The sequence below is a fragment of the Gymnodraco acuticeps genome, unplaced genomic scaffold (genome assembly GCF_902827175.1).
Source record: "Gymnodraco acuticeps unplaced genomic scaffold, fGymAcu1.1, whole genome shotgun sequence".
In the NCBI taxonomy this organism is placed as follows: Eukaryota; Metazoa; Chordata; class Actinopteri; order Perciformes; family Bathydraconidae; genus Gymnodraco; species Gymnodraco acuticeps.
The window spans coordinates 413,442-430,079 of NW_022990692.1; the positions used below are offsets into that span (position 1 = coordinate 413,442).

The 16,638-nt window shown below is 41.9% G+C and overlaps 1 protein-coding gene across 1 annotated transcript; it reads right to left on the reverse strand.

Annotated features, from left to right (window-relative positions):
- Positions 1-55: 55 nt before the first annotated feature.
- Positions 56-13,128, reverse strand: LOC117555553 (kinesin light chain 2-like). The gene is given in 15 exon segments (XM_034230450.1): positions 56-2,285; positions 2,383-2,440; positions 2,978-3,102; positions 3,312-3,455; positions 3,712-3,820; positions 4,296-4,363; positions 4,575-4,624; positions 7,827-7,926; positions 8,084-8,094; positions 8,097-8,256; positions 8,411-8,600; positions 8,725-8,941; positions 10,338-10,668; positions 11,318-11,563; positions 13,011-13,128. Coding segments are annotated over 14 exon segments (1,875 nt in total). The 5' UTR covers positions 11,546-11,563; positions 13,011-13,128; the 3' UTR covers positions 56-2,201.
- Between the last annotated feature and the right edge of the window lie 3,510 nt (positions 13,129-16,638).

The window sequence follows — 16,638 nt, forward strand, 5'->3', positions numbered from 1 at the left end:
AAACTCACACACTTTGAAATGGTCAAATTATAAGAAATAAAGGAGGCAGAATCAGTTTGAAAAGTGGAGTTTGTATTTATTGAACCTTTTGATAAAATACACATTGGGTTGGCCCCTTCACAATGACACCCAGTATAGCACACACACGTGACCATCGATCTAGAACATTTGCCATCTGAGTAAAAACTCCACACAGGGAAATCTTTCAGAACATTTACAACCATAGCCGTTTTAGATTATTGTGCTTAATATTTATGGAGCTATTAATACACAGTCAGACGAATTACAGACGCTTCCAGCAAACCAACCCAGAGGTGAATACGTGATGATCGGTAGAGTGCTCAGTGTTACAGTCAGGAAGTAGACTAGTCCTACACATTATCATTCTGATGTGAACAAACATATAAAGGATTGCTCTGTACATTATTCGCTGCGGACACTTAACGCACTTTTCCTCCCGCAACGTCTTTCCATAGCATTTCTTTGTTCTGCCTCAACACTTACTGTAGGCCTTCTTTCCTTCATGCGTTCACTTCTACATTACGATCTAAAACCCGCACCACGGCGCACAATCAGAAGCTGACAGATCAAGCACTTTCATTATTTTGGAGTCAGCAATGTGACGTCATCAAAAGGTGATTTTGAGAAAGGGCCGGAGTCAGGTTGTTGGGGAATTTGGCGATGGTGTGCATGCACCGTCGTGGACAAAATGCAACAATCCTGCATCCTCCCGTCTTAGAAATCTAACTCAGATTGTCAGGAGTTTCCCTTTCTACGAGTAAACAAAGACAAACGTACACATGATGCAAACAAAGTTGTTGTTCTTGACAATCTGATCCCAGTTGAAGCGACGCCACAACTTGCCGAGGCCAAACTCGAGTTCGCATGATAACACGCGTACATTCTGTGGACAGTTCTCTTGGTATTGGTCTCATTTTTGGTGGAAACAGCACAATACAGACATCCGGTGTGAAAGCCACCGGATCCCACAATCGATATGTAATTGAACATTCAAATGATTATCAGTACCTTTAACATAAAAAGCTCAGATCAAAAACAGGAAACACAAATCATCAGGAGGGAAAACACGTGACACTGAGGATTGTTCCGTAGAAAACGATACAGGGGGAAACCGTTCACAAGAGGAATACATGAACACGCTGTTGATGCACTGCACCAGCTTTGATAAGATAGTTACCCTTATTCCTACATTAAAAAAGAAATATTTGCCTTCAGTAGCTTTCAGACTTATGGCAGTAAGCCTGGACGTGTTTTGTGAGGACCTGAAAGTAGTGTTTTATTCAACAGTAGGTAGTATTGAGGAGACATTGTAAATATAATTTCAAATGAACTTTCTGACACTTTCATATCAAAGTTTAAAGAATGACTGATATAAACATGACCAGCAGAGGGCGCCGTAGGGGCTCAAAGTGCATTACGACTAAACTGAACCATGAGTCAGCAGAATTCAGCGATTGAGGTACTTTTTAGGAACTTTTCATATTTCTTTGTTTTCCAGTCCTCCCCCTTTTAGATAAGAAGTATTTTCTTAGACCCAATGAAGTGTAAACCAAAAAAAAAGTGCACTATTTACAAGGAAAGAAACATCAAATAATTTAAAACTGTATATACATAAAACAACAAGAAAGGCAAACAGTGAGGTTTACATGGTTAGTGCTAATTTTGAAAAATCTTCTTAAATACCTCTGCTATCCTCGTTTAAATCAAAGCGGACGGAACCATTTGGACCGTCTGTGATATGCATGGAATGGGCGGTTAGCAATCGGGAGATACTCCATGCTACTGGTGAGATATACAGAGTGCAAACGCTCCTCTCTGAACTGGAACCGGAGTACATTTAGCCTACGAGTGTCTGCACACTAAACACGGGACTCATCACGATGTGGATATACGCCACGGTGCTAAAACACGATGCGTTCAGGTGCAGACATTCCACCGTCTAGTAAGCAGCATGCTGATTAATGTGTATCTAAATATTCTCTTTAGTGATTGATGGCAGCGTTTTGTACAGCGAAGCAGCGACCGTGTCTAAACAGGATGACGCTACGTGAGGTGGTGTTTTCTCTCTCTCAGTGTTCTTTAAAAAATATGCTGCAGGTGCAAGTGTCTGATCTCGCTTTAGAGTGTGGATCAAACCAAGCTGCAAACAGCCTCTCCTCAGTCCCGCCTCCTCTCTCGGCCTAGCCAATCAGGGAGCTGCGTCTGGATAGGTCCACGTTGCTGGAGCTGAGTCCCCTGCAGTCCGAGAGGCCGGGGGGGGCGTCCTAAAAACAGAACAGTAAATGTTATAACTTCTGTTGGACATTGTCAGGTAATTACTATATTATATTTTTACATTTTGGGGATAATTGAACTTCGTACCTGTGTGGTCTCCTCAGTGCTCTTGTTGAGGAAGTTGAGGGAGCTTGCTCTCTTCATTCTGAGGAAAGCATCAAACAATTAGCCTAAAGCATTTAAACATCATGTCAGAATAATGTCTGAGAAAAACAACCAGTAGTTTATTTACTCCTTCGTAAGTCTCCTTACTTACAGTTTTGAGAGATCTTATCGTAACACGCTCCAATACTTTTCTTAAATTCAGAAATACGTCACATTATGATTTTTAAAGATAAGTGAAAGTAACATTTTTACATTTTTCTAAAGCTTTCAGCCACATCCACTCCCTTCTGTAGCTCATAGAGGAGGTCCAAATATGTTGACCTTAAAATAACCAATAATAACATGACCTTTAAATCTCATTGGAAATCGTCGGACAAAAAAACGATTTGAAAAGACGGCTTATATTCCCCCATTAGCTGCAACATTTAAGTAGCTATTCGTCCTGGGCTCTGCATTACTTTTTGGAATGTTACATTTTAATGAACAAAATCATCATTAGCACAATTTAAGTCATTCGTTACAGCCTAACTCCTAACAGCTGACTATGTCCACGTGTTCGCAGTGAGTGTGAAGTTACCCTGGGTTCCGTGGCTCCTGAGGCCCGCTCCCCTGCAGCTTCTTCACCAGCATCTCGCTGCTCCTCCTCAGGGCGTCACGGATCTTCCCGAAGGAGCCGCTGCGCCGCAGAGACCCGTTCCCATCCTGAAGGGAACATGAAGCAGAACACCAAGTCAGCATTTACTGGACACATGGAATATTAAGCACACTTCCTCTGGCTCCCTTCTCATGTTTGATCACAGCTTTGACACTTGTACATTTAATATGACTTGTGTTGATCGTGTCCTTTACACCACGATCTTATTAAAACATGGATTAGTGTTACAGTTATCAATTAGTGTCCATACACTGACCCCGTTCCACTCCGCGGAGTCCTCGCCCTCGCTCTGCCCCCGCGGCCCGTTGATTCCCTCCCTGCTGTGTCGTCTGTCCCCCCCTCCGCCCCCCCCGTCCTTCAGCAGCTCCACCACCTTACTCTGGTTAATGGCATCGATTCCCTGAAAGACAGAGACACAAAAACACAAAGATCAGAGAGAAAAGTACAGCTTCTTCACACAATGGCCGCACAGCAGGTCTTTATTACAATGTACACACATTAGCTCCATGACTGATCTGTAAATCATACTTTATGGGCGTATAAATCTCCGCTGGACGCCTGTTCAACTAATCAGGTTTCTCAACTGAAAGGGCCCAGACGACTAATCTAACAGCAGTAACTCAGCAGTCTGTGTGTGTGTCTGTGTGTGTGTGTACCTGTTTACGGGTCTTGCTGGCACACTCCTCCAGAGTTTCGGCCGCCTCCAGTTTGCCCTGACGACGGTACAGAGCCCCCAAGCTTTTCAGGGTTGTGTTCACTGTGGGGCTGAGAAAGAAAACGCACACAAAAAAAACAATGTTATTTATGTATTCACTTGTTTAATCGCTTGTATTTATCTTCAATTTAGCATCTTTGTCAATAAAGCTAATGACATTTTCAAACAAATCATTATTTTTCTCAACTAGATTACATTTTTAATGAACTGTTAAACTCAAATTGGTTTGAGTTTGACTTTTGTTCTCCTGGTACAAGGAGTATATTTGTACTATATTGGCGTCCTTAATCTTGTTATTGATACAGGGTATTTTTTTCGTTGTAATGGTCTCTCTTGATAAACGACAAAAATATTTGAACACATTTACAGCCTGGTCATATGAAGACAGACTCAATTAAGTCAGACAACCACAAGTACTCCAAAGATCATTACAATTCAACTGTATTTCAAAGTTTTATCGTAAATAACTGTTATTTTCTTCATGATTGTTTGAATGTTTCCACTGAATTTAAACGTGTGACTCACCTGTCCACCTTGCAGGCCTTGTACCAGCTGCCATACTCTACATACGGGCCCGAGTCCTTACGTTTACCCTGAGAGAGAGAAAAACAAGAGGAAGATAAAGATAGAAAAAGGCAGAGAAGTCATGTTTGAAACATTACACCATCAAAGCTTGTAAAACATGTCCCTGTTGTAATCTTTATAGTCTGCTGTTCGCCCTCATTACGCTGATCAGTCCCTTTCTATATTAACCTGCCTGCCAGACCCGGGGATGAACGGAAAACATCAACGTTTATCACTGACCTTGCTCTCCTCTCTCTCCTCTGCGTGCATCCAGATTGGTTTGTTGTCATCTGCAAAATGAGGACCAAAGAATATCAGAAATGTTCTTTGACGGACAGGATTCACTTTACGAGGTGATAGCAGAAACAAAACAAATAAGGAACATAACACATGGCTGAAAAGATATCAAGGACCCTTTGAATGACCTCAATTTTAAAGTGAAGCTTCTCTATCCATATATTAAGGAAATAACAGTCTTGAATTAAAACCCATGCATTGCCACATTCCTGTCTGGCCCTCATAAGGGTTTGATAGGCTTAGAGCAGCAGAGGGACATTAAGCCTCTCCACACGCTGCCATGGCCCCAAATAATCCTCAGATCCGCTGAGAGGACTGAGGGCCACGGGAGAACCATGGCTGTGCACAGACCACAACAAGAATCACAAAACATAGCAATTTGTCAGAGGAATAGAAATGGGGATAGTCATGGATATATTCTGTTGTGAAATCAATCATTCTTCATGCCAAAAAGCCTTTAAAACCCTCTGAGACCCACAGGGCTGTATACGATCCCAAATATCACGTTGTGTTCAAAGTGTCATAACCAGAGACATGCTGTGTTTTTCCTCTTAAACTACAGAAACGGCAATAAACAACTCTATTGAGTTTTTCATTGAGAGGCGCTTACTTATTTCGGTAAAACGAATGTGCGTAAAGTTTTAAAAGATGCGGATAGTCTCACCTTGATTCTGGCGCATTGCTTATCGTTTTGTATGTTTTATAGGTCTATTCCAAGCCCCCAGGAAGTGCGCCGGACTCTGAGGAAAATATTCGTTGTGGCCAAACGGCGGTACTACACTTCCGTATCAGTCGCTGGGCCCGGAAAGACTTTTTCCCATTGACTAACATTGGGAAAGAGACGTCTGTAAATCGTTGGATAATTTTAAACTAAATAAACTACCAGGTATGAACATTTGCATAGCCCTTAGACATTCGGTCCTCAAGTTGTAAAATGTCCTAATAATGTTATTCTGAGAGTTATTTTCCTCGGCATTATGAACGCGGATCCAACCCACCGGACCGCACCGCCCGGCACGTTCATGTGACGTGTTCAGTACTACATGAGTTTTACCTTTACCCATGGATGCACAATAAGAACGGATTATATGATTATATGAATACTTTCGTGACGTTTCGCTCTCTCAAAAGTTGGGCCATTTTGTCTTCATGCGGCAATGAGCAACTCTCATAGGAATGAACGAGGCCCCGCCTCCCACGCTGTATCCAGTTCTTATTATACATCCATGGTCTATTCTCATCCACCATCTTTGTTGTGACGTAAAGAGTGTAAGAGTCACGTTTCTGAATCGGACACTCTGAGTGGATGCAGTCACAGCCAATCGGAGTCTGATTCAGATTCAGTTCCGTTGTTTTGTGAACTGAAACGAGAGCCGGTATAATTCCACGCGCGAAAAACAAAATCAAAGTTGGAATACGTTCTTTTAGTGTCTTGAAAGTAAACTGAGGTATGGCAAGGAAGTTTACTACAGCTGAGGCTTTGGAGCTGATTTTTCAAGGGGACGATGTCGATGAAAATTCAGACGAATCTGCTCACCATGCCATGTGTGATTGTGGACAGGAACTACCATGATATATATCATGTGTAGTCTTGACAAAAAAAAAGACAATTCCTGGCAAAAGAACGCCCATGTACACTGCCCAAAAGAACTCCCATGGACACTGCCCAAAAGAACTCCCATGGACACTGCCCAAAAGAACGCCCATGGACACTGCCCAAAAGAACGCCCATGGACACTGCCCAAAAGAACTCCCATGGACACTGCCCAAAATAACTCCAATGGACACTGCCCAAAAGAACGCCCATGGACACTGCCCAAAAGAACGCCCATGGACACTGCCCAAAAGAACTCCCATGGACACTGCCCAAAAGAACTCCCATGGACACTACCCAAAAGAACACCCATGGACACTACCCAAAAGAACACCCATGGACACTGCCCAAAAGAACACCCATAGCCACTGCCCAAAATAACTCCCATGGACACTGCCCAAAAGAACGCCCATGGACACTGCCCAAAAGAACGCCCATGGACACTGCCCAAAAGAACGCCCATGGCCACTGCCCAAAAGAACTCCCATGGACACTGCCCAAAATAACTCCCATGGACACTGCCCAAAATAACTCCCATGGACACTGCCCAAAAGAACACCCATGGACACTGCCCAAAAGAACGCCCATGGACACTGCCCAAAAGAACGCCCATGGACACTGCCCAAAAGAACTCCCATGGACACTGCCCAAAAGAACTCCCATGGACACTGCCCAAAAGAACGCCCATGGACACTGCCCAAAAGAACACCCATGGACACTGCCCAAAAGAACGCCCATGGACACTGCCCAAAAGAACACCCATGGACACTGCCCAAAAGAACTCCCATGGACACTGCCCAAAATAACTCCCATGGACACTGCCCAAAAGAACGCCCATGGACACTGCCCAAAAGAACTCCCATGGACACTGCCCAAAAGAACACCCATGGACACTGCCCAAAATAACTCCCATGGACACTGCCGAAAAGAACGCCCATGGACACTGCCCAAAAGAACGCCCATGGACACTGCCCAAAAGAATGGGCATAACTAATGAACAGAAGAAGTTAGAATCTTCTAATCAGTTCTGATACAATGATAATACATGTGTGCAATTGTCTGTGTTGAATGTTGTTTTCAATGTTATGGTTAGCAGTTATTTTAATGAAATAAGTACAAAATGTAAGCTCTGTTTAAAAAAATAGTTTTTTTAAATGTATGGGCTAATATCCCATATTATATTGTATATAAGTCTCTAATGAGTGACATATATCATTAGCTGAGGTTGTGCTGATTTATTTGTATTATACTGTAAAGAAATTACAATTTATAAGGCAAAACACAAACATTTACAAAAACGGAAAGGTCCTATGTGGGTCTCAGAGGGTTAAGGAAACAAATGTCCCCAAAAAACATTAAAACACTGAGTTCGTTTTTCTTTTGATCAAGTTTTCAACTTGGCATTTAAAATGGTTATAATTCTAAAGATGAATTATTTGGTGGAGATTAACTAAAGATTTAAGTTGGTTAAAGGTCTAGCTCAGTCAAAGTGGACATTTTATGGCAGATATTTTCCTTAAAGAACGACTAACTTTCCTTCAAGTACAGCACAAGGGTTGTGTCATTGTGTTCACTCTAGAGAGGCTCAGCGGTCTACTCACTGTTGACGGATCCAAACTCCTTCTCGTGTGCTCTGGTCAGGATCTCTTTGTACAGAGCCTCAGCGTCTTTGAACTTCCCCTGCTTCAGGTAGCACGTCGCCTGAGGAGAACAATCTTTCAATTCACAAAATCCTCTTTGAAACAACAATAAAACACAGAATCACAGAATACGATGAGATTGCAGAGCAGAAAACAAATTAAAGTTACATTACTGTATATCAAATATATAGTTAAAATCTCTCTTGAAGAGTCCTCACCAGGTTATTTTGGTCTTGGCCACGTTGGGGTCATCGGCTCCCAGTTTGGACTCGTAGATCTCGAGGGCCCGACTGTAGTAGTACTCCACCTCGTCGTACTTCCCCTGGTTCTGACACAGCAGCGCCAGGTTGTTCAGCTGCTTGGCTACATCTGGGTGGTACTTCCCCAACACCTGGAGACACATTGACACACATGGAGGTTTACATTAATGCTTTTAGTTGAAGAAGTACTCCGCTTTTGTGAGTATGTATCGTTTATTTAAATGGTGGACTTTGTATAGAAAACATACTTTTATTACATTATGAGTCGGCGCTGTGGGTCTTTACCTTCTCTCTGATTTCCAGCGCTCTCTTGCACAGAGGTTCGGCCTCCTTGTATTTCCCTCTCTTTCCGTACAGGACGGCCAGGTTGTTGAGGGTGGCGGCCACAGCGGGGTGATCCTTCCCCAGCGTCTTCTCTCTGATGGCCAGCGCGTCGTTCAGCAGGTGAGCCGCCTCTTTGTACTTGTTCTGATCCCTGGAGGACAAACAGAACGACTCAAAGCTCTCAAATAAGACAAGATATACCGTCTTCATCCCAAATGGGGAAACGTTTGTAAATGTGGAATATACAGTATAAACACATCCACTCCGTTCCTCACCTGTACACCAGAGCCAGGATGTTGAGCATGGTGGCGACATCGGGGTGGTCGTGTCCGGATGTTTTCTCCAGGTCCTCCAGAGCCTGTTTGCAGAGCGGCACGGCCACCTCGTAGCGGCCCTGCGAGGCGTACTGGATCACCAGGTTGTGCAGCGTCCTGAGGCGGGCCGGGATCTCGTAGCCCCCCTGCTGAGCCGCCACCTCTCCGCTGGGCTGGGCTGTGAGGACAGGAGAGAGGATATTTAAATGTCTCCCTATCCGTCAAATAAACTGTTTTCTTCTCCAAATGTTTAATTCTTCGACTGTTTGGCTCTCAAAGCACCTCGTCTCCTTTCAACTCCTGAACCTGACATTTCTCTTGTGATCCTGATGTCTAGTTCCCAAACTAGAGCAACATTTAATTGAACTATAAAAGGTGGAATAAAGATGAGACAACATTTCTGAGAAGTATTATTCAGTTCTTCATAAATAAACAGACCAATCGGCAATTATGGGACGCCCTACTCCCAGGCTAATGGAGCGGAGAGCTAACCAACCTGTACATTGAACCGCACCGCATTAGTGACCGTCTGAGTGAAGCATCAACATGACCACATGTCCTGCTTCAAATCATTTATTTATCTTATCTAAAGTATCTCCCAGTTTGACCGTTAAACTGTATGTTTTCCACTGACACAAGGAGCTGTGTGTGAAAACTTGAGAGAACAACTCGTGCCTGAGTTGAAATGACTATAAAGTTCAGGCCTCAGGGCAGCAGAGGCCTGAGGTGACTGTGAATGAAAGGAAGGACTGTATCCGGCTCTTATTTTGTAACTCTATGAATAGAAAAACTATGCGAAAGCAGATTCATATTTACACTCTATAACATACCAAAAGGAAGGATCTTACAACTTTAACTTAAATAAACCTATGAATTATAAAAGGGGTAAATCCAAGTGTAGCTTTGGTAAATATATAAATGTGATTTCTACCTTCTTCAGAGAGACTATCCCTCTATCTGACTTAACTTAAGACTGGTCATTCATAATGGAAGAAAGGTTAGCTATACAAAAGGACCGACTGCCCGAAGCAAAACCAATTATCTCTGCTTCCCGTGGTCTACCACTGAAACACACCCTCCTCCAGTATCAGGCTCCTGTTCATGCAAACTGGGATGGAAATCTTTTGTATGTTCAAGGTCGTTTCTGCCGAGTCACTTTACTCTTTCCTAAGGGCTCTGACTTTGAGGCTAAATAGCTCCTCCAGGCTTCCCTTTCAAATATTATTGCACTATTACCTTGAGTTGAAACAACGAGTCAGCTAAATGATTAATTCCATGAAAAAATATTTCATTTACAAGGATTCAAATAATCGATTTAATTGATTAAGTGACTTTTCAGGCAAAATAAAGCTGAATATTTGCTGGTTCCAGCTCCTGAAAGAGGAGGATTGGCGCCTTCCTTGTGTGTTGTCTGACAGCAAATGGAATATTTGTGGGTTTTAAACGCATGGTCAGAGTTTCAAAGCATTATGTAATCTTGAGTTTGAGGAAAAACAATGTGTAGATTCATATATAAGGAGAATAAGCATTACTCACAGCCTATAAACCTTGTTAGCATCTCCTAAAGCACATACCTGGCCCCTGGTCGTCATCGTTGGGGAACAAGTCGTCCAGACTGTCCTTCGAAGTGTCTCCTCCACTTCCTCCCCCGCCAGAGCTCTGGTTCTTCTCCTCCGACGGAGACACGTCATCGTCAAACTTCTTGATCTGGTTCATGAACACCAGGTGCTTCTTCTCCTCCTCCAGCTGCGCCACGCTCTGCTCGCTGCGCTGCAGTTTGTGCTGCGTCCCGGCCAGCTCGTCCCGCAGCCACTGGTTCTCCTGGCAGAGCCGGCGCACCTGAGCCCGCAGCTTCTGCTTCTCCGACTCCACGGCGCTCAGGTGGCTCGACAGGGCGATGATCACCTTTGACAAAAATGGGACTTTTACACACTGTGGATTATTTTGACTTAATTACTGTAAGGACTCCCCTGATACATGAACACTTATCCATCAAGAATCAGAAAGTGGAATTTGTGCAATCGTACAAATATCTCAGGACCCTTTTTGACTGAAAATCCTATTTTAACATTGAAAAAACCATGATGATCATGTTTTTATCGTGCTCTTATTGGGTCGATTCTGTCCTTTTCTTTAGTGTCATAGTTTGGCAACCTGTCTTTGAAGAGCAGAAACTCTCTCACTCAGGTTATAAAGCTGCACACCACAGCCAAACCTGGAGACCCTGAACCTCAGACAGTTACAGCGGTTATCCAGCTCTATTTTGGACAATTACTCCCACCCTTTGCTCACGGAATTCAAGCAGCCATCGCACAAATTAACAAGTTGTAGCGGCGTCACACAGATGCCTATTTATTTATTAACTTTGTGGATTGCTCATGTTTGTACTAGTTGATTTGAAATGTTTTTAGATGTGACGGAGCAGCAGGTACTTTTTTTTTTAGGGATTTGTCTGTGTTGTTTTAGAATGTGTGATCCCTTGTGTTTTATCTGCAAACCAAACCTACCTACGCGTACAGATAAATAACCTGAACCTGGCTCAGTATCGTGTTACCTGTGCCTCTCCCAGGCCCAGCTCGATGGCCTCCAGACTCTTGCGCAGCAGGCCGGATTTCTCCTGCGCGGCGGGGGGCTGGGCGCAGTCCAGCAGCGAGTTGAGGATCTGGGCGTGTTCGCCGCGCAGCGTCTCCAGGCCCTGCATGACGGCCTTGGTGTTGAGGACGATCTCATCCTGGCTCAGGCGCTCCAGGGCTTCTTCACGAGGATACACCATTGTGGACATAGCCTGGTTTCATACGCACTGTGGGGGAAGGAAAAAGACATAGCAGACAAATGTTACAAGAAGGCCGTTATTGGGGAAAGGAGACTGGTTTTTGCTGTGTGTGCGTTTTGTTTTTCACGTCCTGTACTGCTTGAAATTCTCACAATTCCCACAAGGTCATGTACGGGAGGACAACAAAAAGAACGACAAGATAAAAAAGAAAGTACGTTTCTCTTTCCCGCAGTGCTCCCTTTCTCTACAGTTTTAAAGAAGTCAAGGGCTAAACAATAGTTTACAGTTTCATAATAACCTTACATAACCCTTGGGTAGTAAGGCGAGACGGAAAGGTGTGTGTGAGAGTATGAATAACCCAGATTACTAAAAGAGGATTCCTCCGAGCTGGACAGTGACGCAGCAGCTGCCATTGACCAGTAAAGCCAATTAAAGTGAGACGCTGTCACATGACAGAGCTGCTCTACCCAGGAGACATTCACTCAGAGTGAGGTGATGATGTCAACATCAAACATTACAGGAGAACATTCTCAATTGACCCCTGATGTAGCGGAAAAGGACAACATTCAAACTGCTTGGATTAACAATATCTGGAAAGTTCCACATCAGGTTGTAGACAGAGCCCGGCCCAGTAAATAGTCACTTCCTTTCCTGCAGGTCTGAATATTGAGCAGCTGTAAAGGAGACGTTGCAGCAGGACAGAGGAGGCAATTGTGCAACATCGTGACTTTTTCTCTGTTCCTGCTTTCATGGAGGAGGTGCACCTGTTCTCCTCTCCCTCATTATGTGTCGATCTCTCTCACCCATCCTCCCCCCCTCCTCCTCTTCCCTTCCGCCTCATACACTGACTGCAATGCACCAATATTCACACATCCTTTCAAATGCTTCGTTTGCAAAATGCATAGAGGTGAAAGTAAAGAAAATACTAAATTAAAGCATCCGGATATAATAATTTCGCTTATCCAGGCTTTTTTTTTACGTGTCTATTTTAAGCTACAAATGGATAGATGAGCCGGTGGATGGTCGAGGCCTGTGCCCGGGATGGGCGGCAGTGTTTGCATTGGCATCATATCAATCAAGGTGACCGACAATGGAGAGGACTGATCAGAGAAAAAGGCAAAGCTTTTAAAGATGATTCCGAAAAAGAATCACTGAAAAAGCGTGAAAATGTCCCACATGTTTGTAAACAGTGCAGGCCCGAGCATCAAGATATTACATAAAAACACACTGATGCACATTATATTAGGCGACTGTATAGTATATGCAATATGCAAAGATAAGAATATGACAAGATTCATTTTAAAAAGTGCTGTTTTATAGGTAAAAACACAGGCGAGGGGTGACTCGGATGACACATTTACGGACCTCGCCGAGGATGTGGCGTTTTATTTGACAGCTTGCTAAAATTATATCTATTTCAGCAACGTAACTATCGAATTCATGTAATTTCAATATTATTAATCCGTATATTTACCTTCATCGAAGACAAGTGCGATGCTTTCTGTCTTTCGAACAAAGCGTCAGGACAATGTTGTGATGCTCCGGACAAACTAGTGTCAAGTCTACCGACGTAAAATAAACTGCTTCCGGTTGTGTTTTTCAAATTAAAACTGTATTGTAGGTTGAAGTCGTTTGCAATCACGTCTGCAATGTAGGCCTATCAAACACGACGACGTTTTAATTAAAGGCAGTGATGATTTAGCTAAGAAGTGAATGTTAACGCCGGTTGGTTCGAAAAGCTAACCGTTGAATTACCGTTAATTCTAACTTTACTTTGGACGAAGCTAGGGACTGTGAACTTCCGTTAGCTTACCTGTCTCGTTCATTTCACGCTACTCACATTGTTTGTTTTGCACATGGCACACTAATATAGCTCCTTTATCACTTAGTTTAGCTAAATACGATTAGCTACAGCGTGTTAGTTAGCCAAGCTTCAAGCAGTTAATTAACGTATGTTTCACTTCAACTTACCCGGACCGTTACTTCAAAATTCAGGCTGGCAGGAAAGCTATAATTAAACATGCCGGTACGACTGGTCATCCCCTCAAAAACGTATATTCAGTAACAAAGAGTCCTTTTGGATATGTCTCAAATGGGACAGATAGGAGACGAAAAACGGCGGTTATTTCACAATTTAACAATCAAAGATGAAATAAAATGTCAAGATGAATTGTTGCGTTGGCCATTTTCCAAACTGGGCGGGAAACAATCCTGCGCATGCGTACAGCCAAACTGGTGATCTAGCTAGCCTCCCATCGACTTAGTTCTTCTCATACAACTGATTTATTTTATATATAATTAATAAAGCATTCAAAATCATTTGGAATTGATCAAGTATATTGTCCCTAACTAATTCGGATTCAAAAAGTAAATAATTAAACACGTGTGTTCACGTAACAGGATGTAGTTAGAAGTGAAGCCTCTTGCTGTGCTCATACTCTTTGTGCTCCCATTCAAAGACGAACCAGGGCATCAGGGTAGTGAGAGGCCTTCTGTGTACGACTGACCTGCTTCACAAGCATTATGTGCACGATTTATTTACAATGTCACTCTTTATATCACCTTCTAAAATACTACGATGACCCATTTTAATTGTTTACCATTAACATTTACAATAACTATCAACATATCTCAATATTTGGTGTATTTGCATTAAACATGAATGTATTTTTTGTCTTGCATGATAACAACTATTTTCTGTTAAATTGTATTGCAGTTTTATTGCACTAGCTTGTAACTATTTACTTATTTTTCCGTCATTTTGATTTCTTATTGCAAGCCCATTGTTTCCATAACTCAAATGGAAAGCATTAACAGCAAAATAAATGTTATATATTGAAATCTAACTGTTTAAGTAAGTATAAAGAAGCTATAAAAGCAACAAACGCATACACAAAAACATGAGGCTGAGCTACAAATCAGGAATATCTTTATTTAAAAAAACAAAATAATGAACACTTCCACTTTTCATCCCACATCTGTTTGATTGACAAACATAATCCTGAAAAAGCAGTTCTACAAAACATGTCAAATTAAGAAAAACAAAACAAAAAAACAGAGCTAGAATACAATATTACAAGTACTATCTGATATGTACAAGCATTATAGTTTATTATTATAATTATTGTTATAGGCAAAAGGCAAAGAAGCTGAAGACTGCTGCTGAAGAAACAATGGCATGTGCAAAATACTCTCCACAAGCTTAGGGCGCGCTGAGCAGAAATCAGCCAGAAATCTACTGCTTAGGCAAATGTTGTTCCCATGAGGACATACGGCAGAATGTACAAGCTGTCAGGGAATATGGACAATATCATTTCAGGTGATTTTAGAAAGCTAAGCTTGTGGAAGCCTGGTGAAGAACGCTCTCATCGTCAGAGGTATATCTGAGGACGGTGGAGGGACAAGACACTGCTGATCACTGACGGAGATTATTGACGGACCAAACAGCTCCGAATCTCTAACCACGACTAGTCAAGGACAGAGGAACCATCGATACACCGTCACAAACACACACAGGTACAGGTAAAAACACCCAGGAACAAATTCAAGACTTACATACAGAACAACCAGAGTTTTTTTTAAAGAGACTGTAGGAAAACGTGTAAACTGGAACTGTTGTTGATGAAAGATGAGAAAAAAGTTCCTCCAAACTTTGAAATGTTGACTTCAGATCAAGGATCGCTTTGTTGTTATTGAATTATCAGAGATCCAAAGAAACCCACACATCTAGCTGAGTAAAGTCACATTTTAGTTTTGGCAGTGATTTTGTTTAAAATTCCTTTCTTTCAGTAAAAAAGAAAATCCAAATTCAGTTCAATCACTGAGCGCCAGCTGACCTTTAACCTCTCTGTGAAGGCTCCAAGAGGAAGAGGCATCAATAAACTAAGCTTGTCTACCTTTAAGGAAAAGTTTAGATTCACATCATTGTGATAATAACGCCAACAACACTACAAGGCAAAGAGCGTTTAGATAGTACACAGAGGACAATTTCCCATTCACTGTTATAGTTCAAGTTTAAAAAGATCAAGCATTTTTTATTCCATCTAGAAATGTTGGAAAGTTTTCAAATCAATGTTTGGGTTTGCCTTCATATTAAAACCTACTCAAAAGGAGCTTTCTAAGTCGCCACTAATGCCTTTATTGAATGTTAAGCTGTTACAATGCAAAAAGCAAATTAAAGGTGACATATTATGCTAATTGTTTAGGTTCATGCTCTATTGTTCTACTGTAAACATGTTCATATGCTTCAATGTTTAAAAAAACTGTTATTTCTCTCGTACTTTCTGTTTGAATATACCTGTATTCACCCTCGGTCTGAAACGCTCTGTTTTAGCGCCTGTCTCTTTAAGAACCTTTCTGCTCTGATTGGTTGGCGGGGGGCCTTAGATCCAAACCTTTCACATTGTAATAATAACTTAACATTAATAAAGTAATTAGTGGCCAATTATGAAAGCTTGTATGTGTTCGCTCTAAGAGGTCCTGTGATGATTGTACTTGTTTTCAAAAGTCTTAGGGGTTAACTTTAATAACTGCCAATTGTGTTTACTTCTAAGCTTTTTAAGAGCAGGTGTTGGTATTTTAAAATGTAATTTATGTGGAATTAAAAAAATGCACATTACATTAACACTCACTGATATTAAGGAATAATGAAACCCTGTCTTCTTACCAACCCTTAAATAGTTCTCAACATAAGTGTACACATTTCTAAATGGGCCATTAACTGTTTGCCACAAAAAAGTTTGGGTAATTCCACTGTTAATGTAGACTTTACAATGAATGCACTGGACTGGTGGGACCTTCAATGTGTAAAGTCAGTTTTAGGCCAAATAACCAAATGATCTAGCAACACATCTACTTGTGCCTGAAAACTAAATGCTATATATTCAAATATTTGGAAGGACTTATAATCAAACGACCCCAAACTGAGTGTTTGTTCATCGGTGAACAAGCAAATCCTTTAGTTTGAAACCATCGTGTAACCGGTGCTGTAACACTTTACTATCGACACAGGGAACAAATAAATCTAACTAACAACAAACGCATTTGAATCAAGACATTGGCATTAACACTATTCAAATAAAAATTCTAATACTTTACTGGAC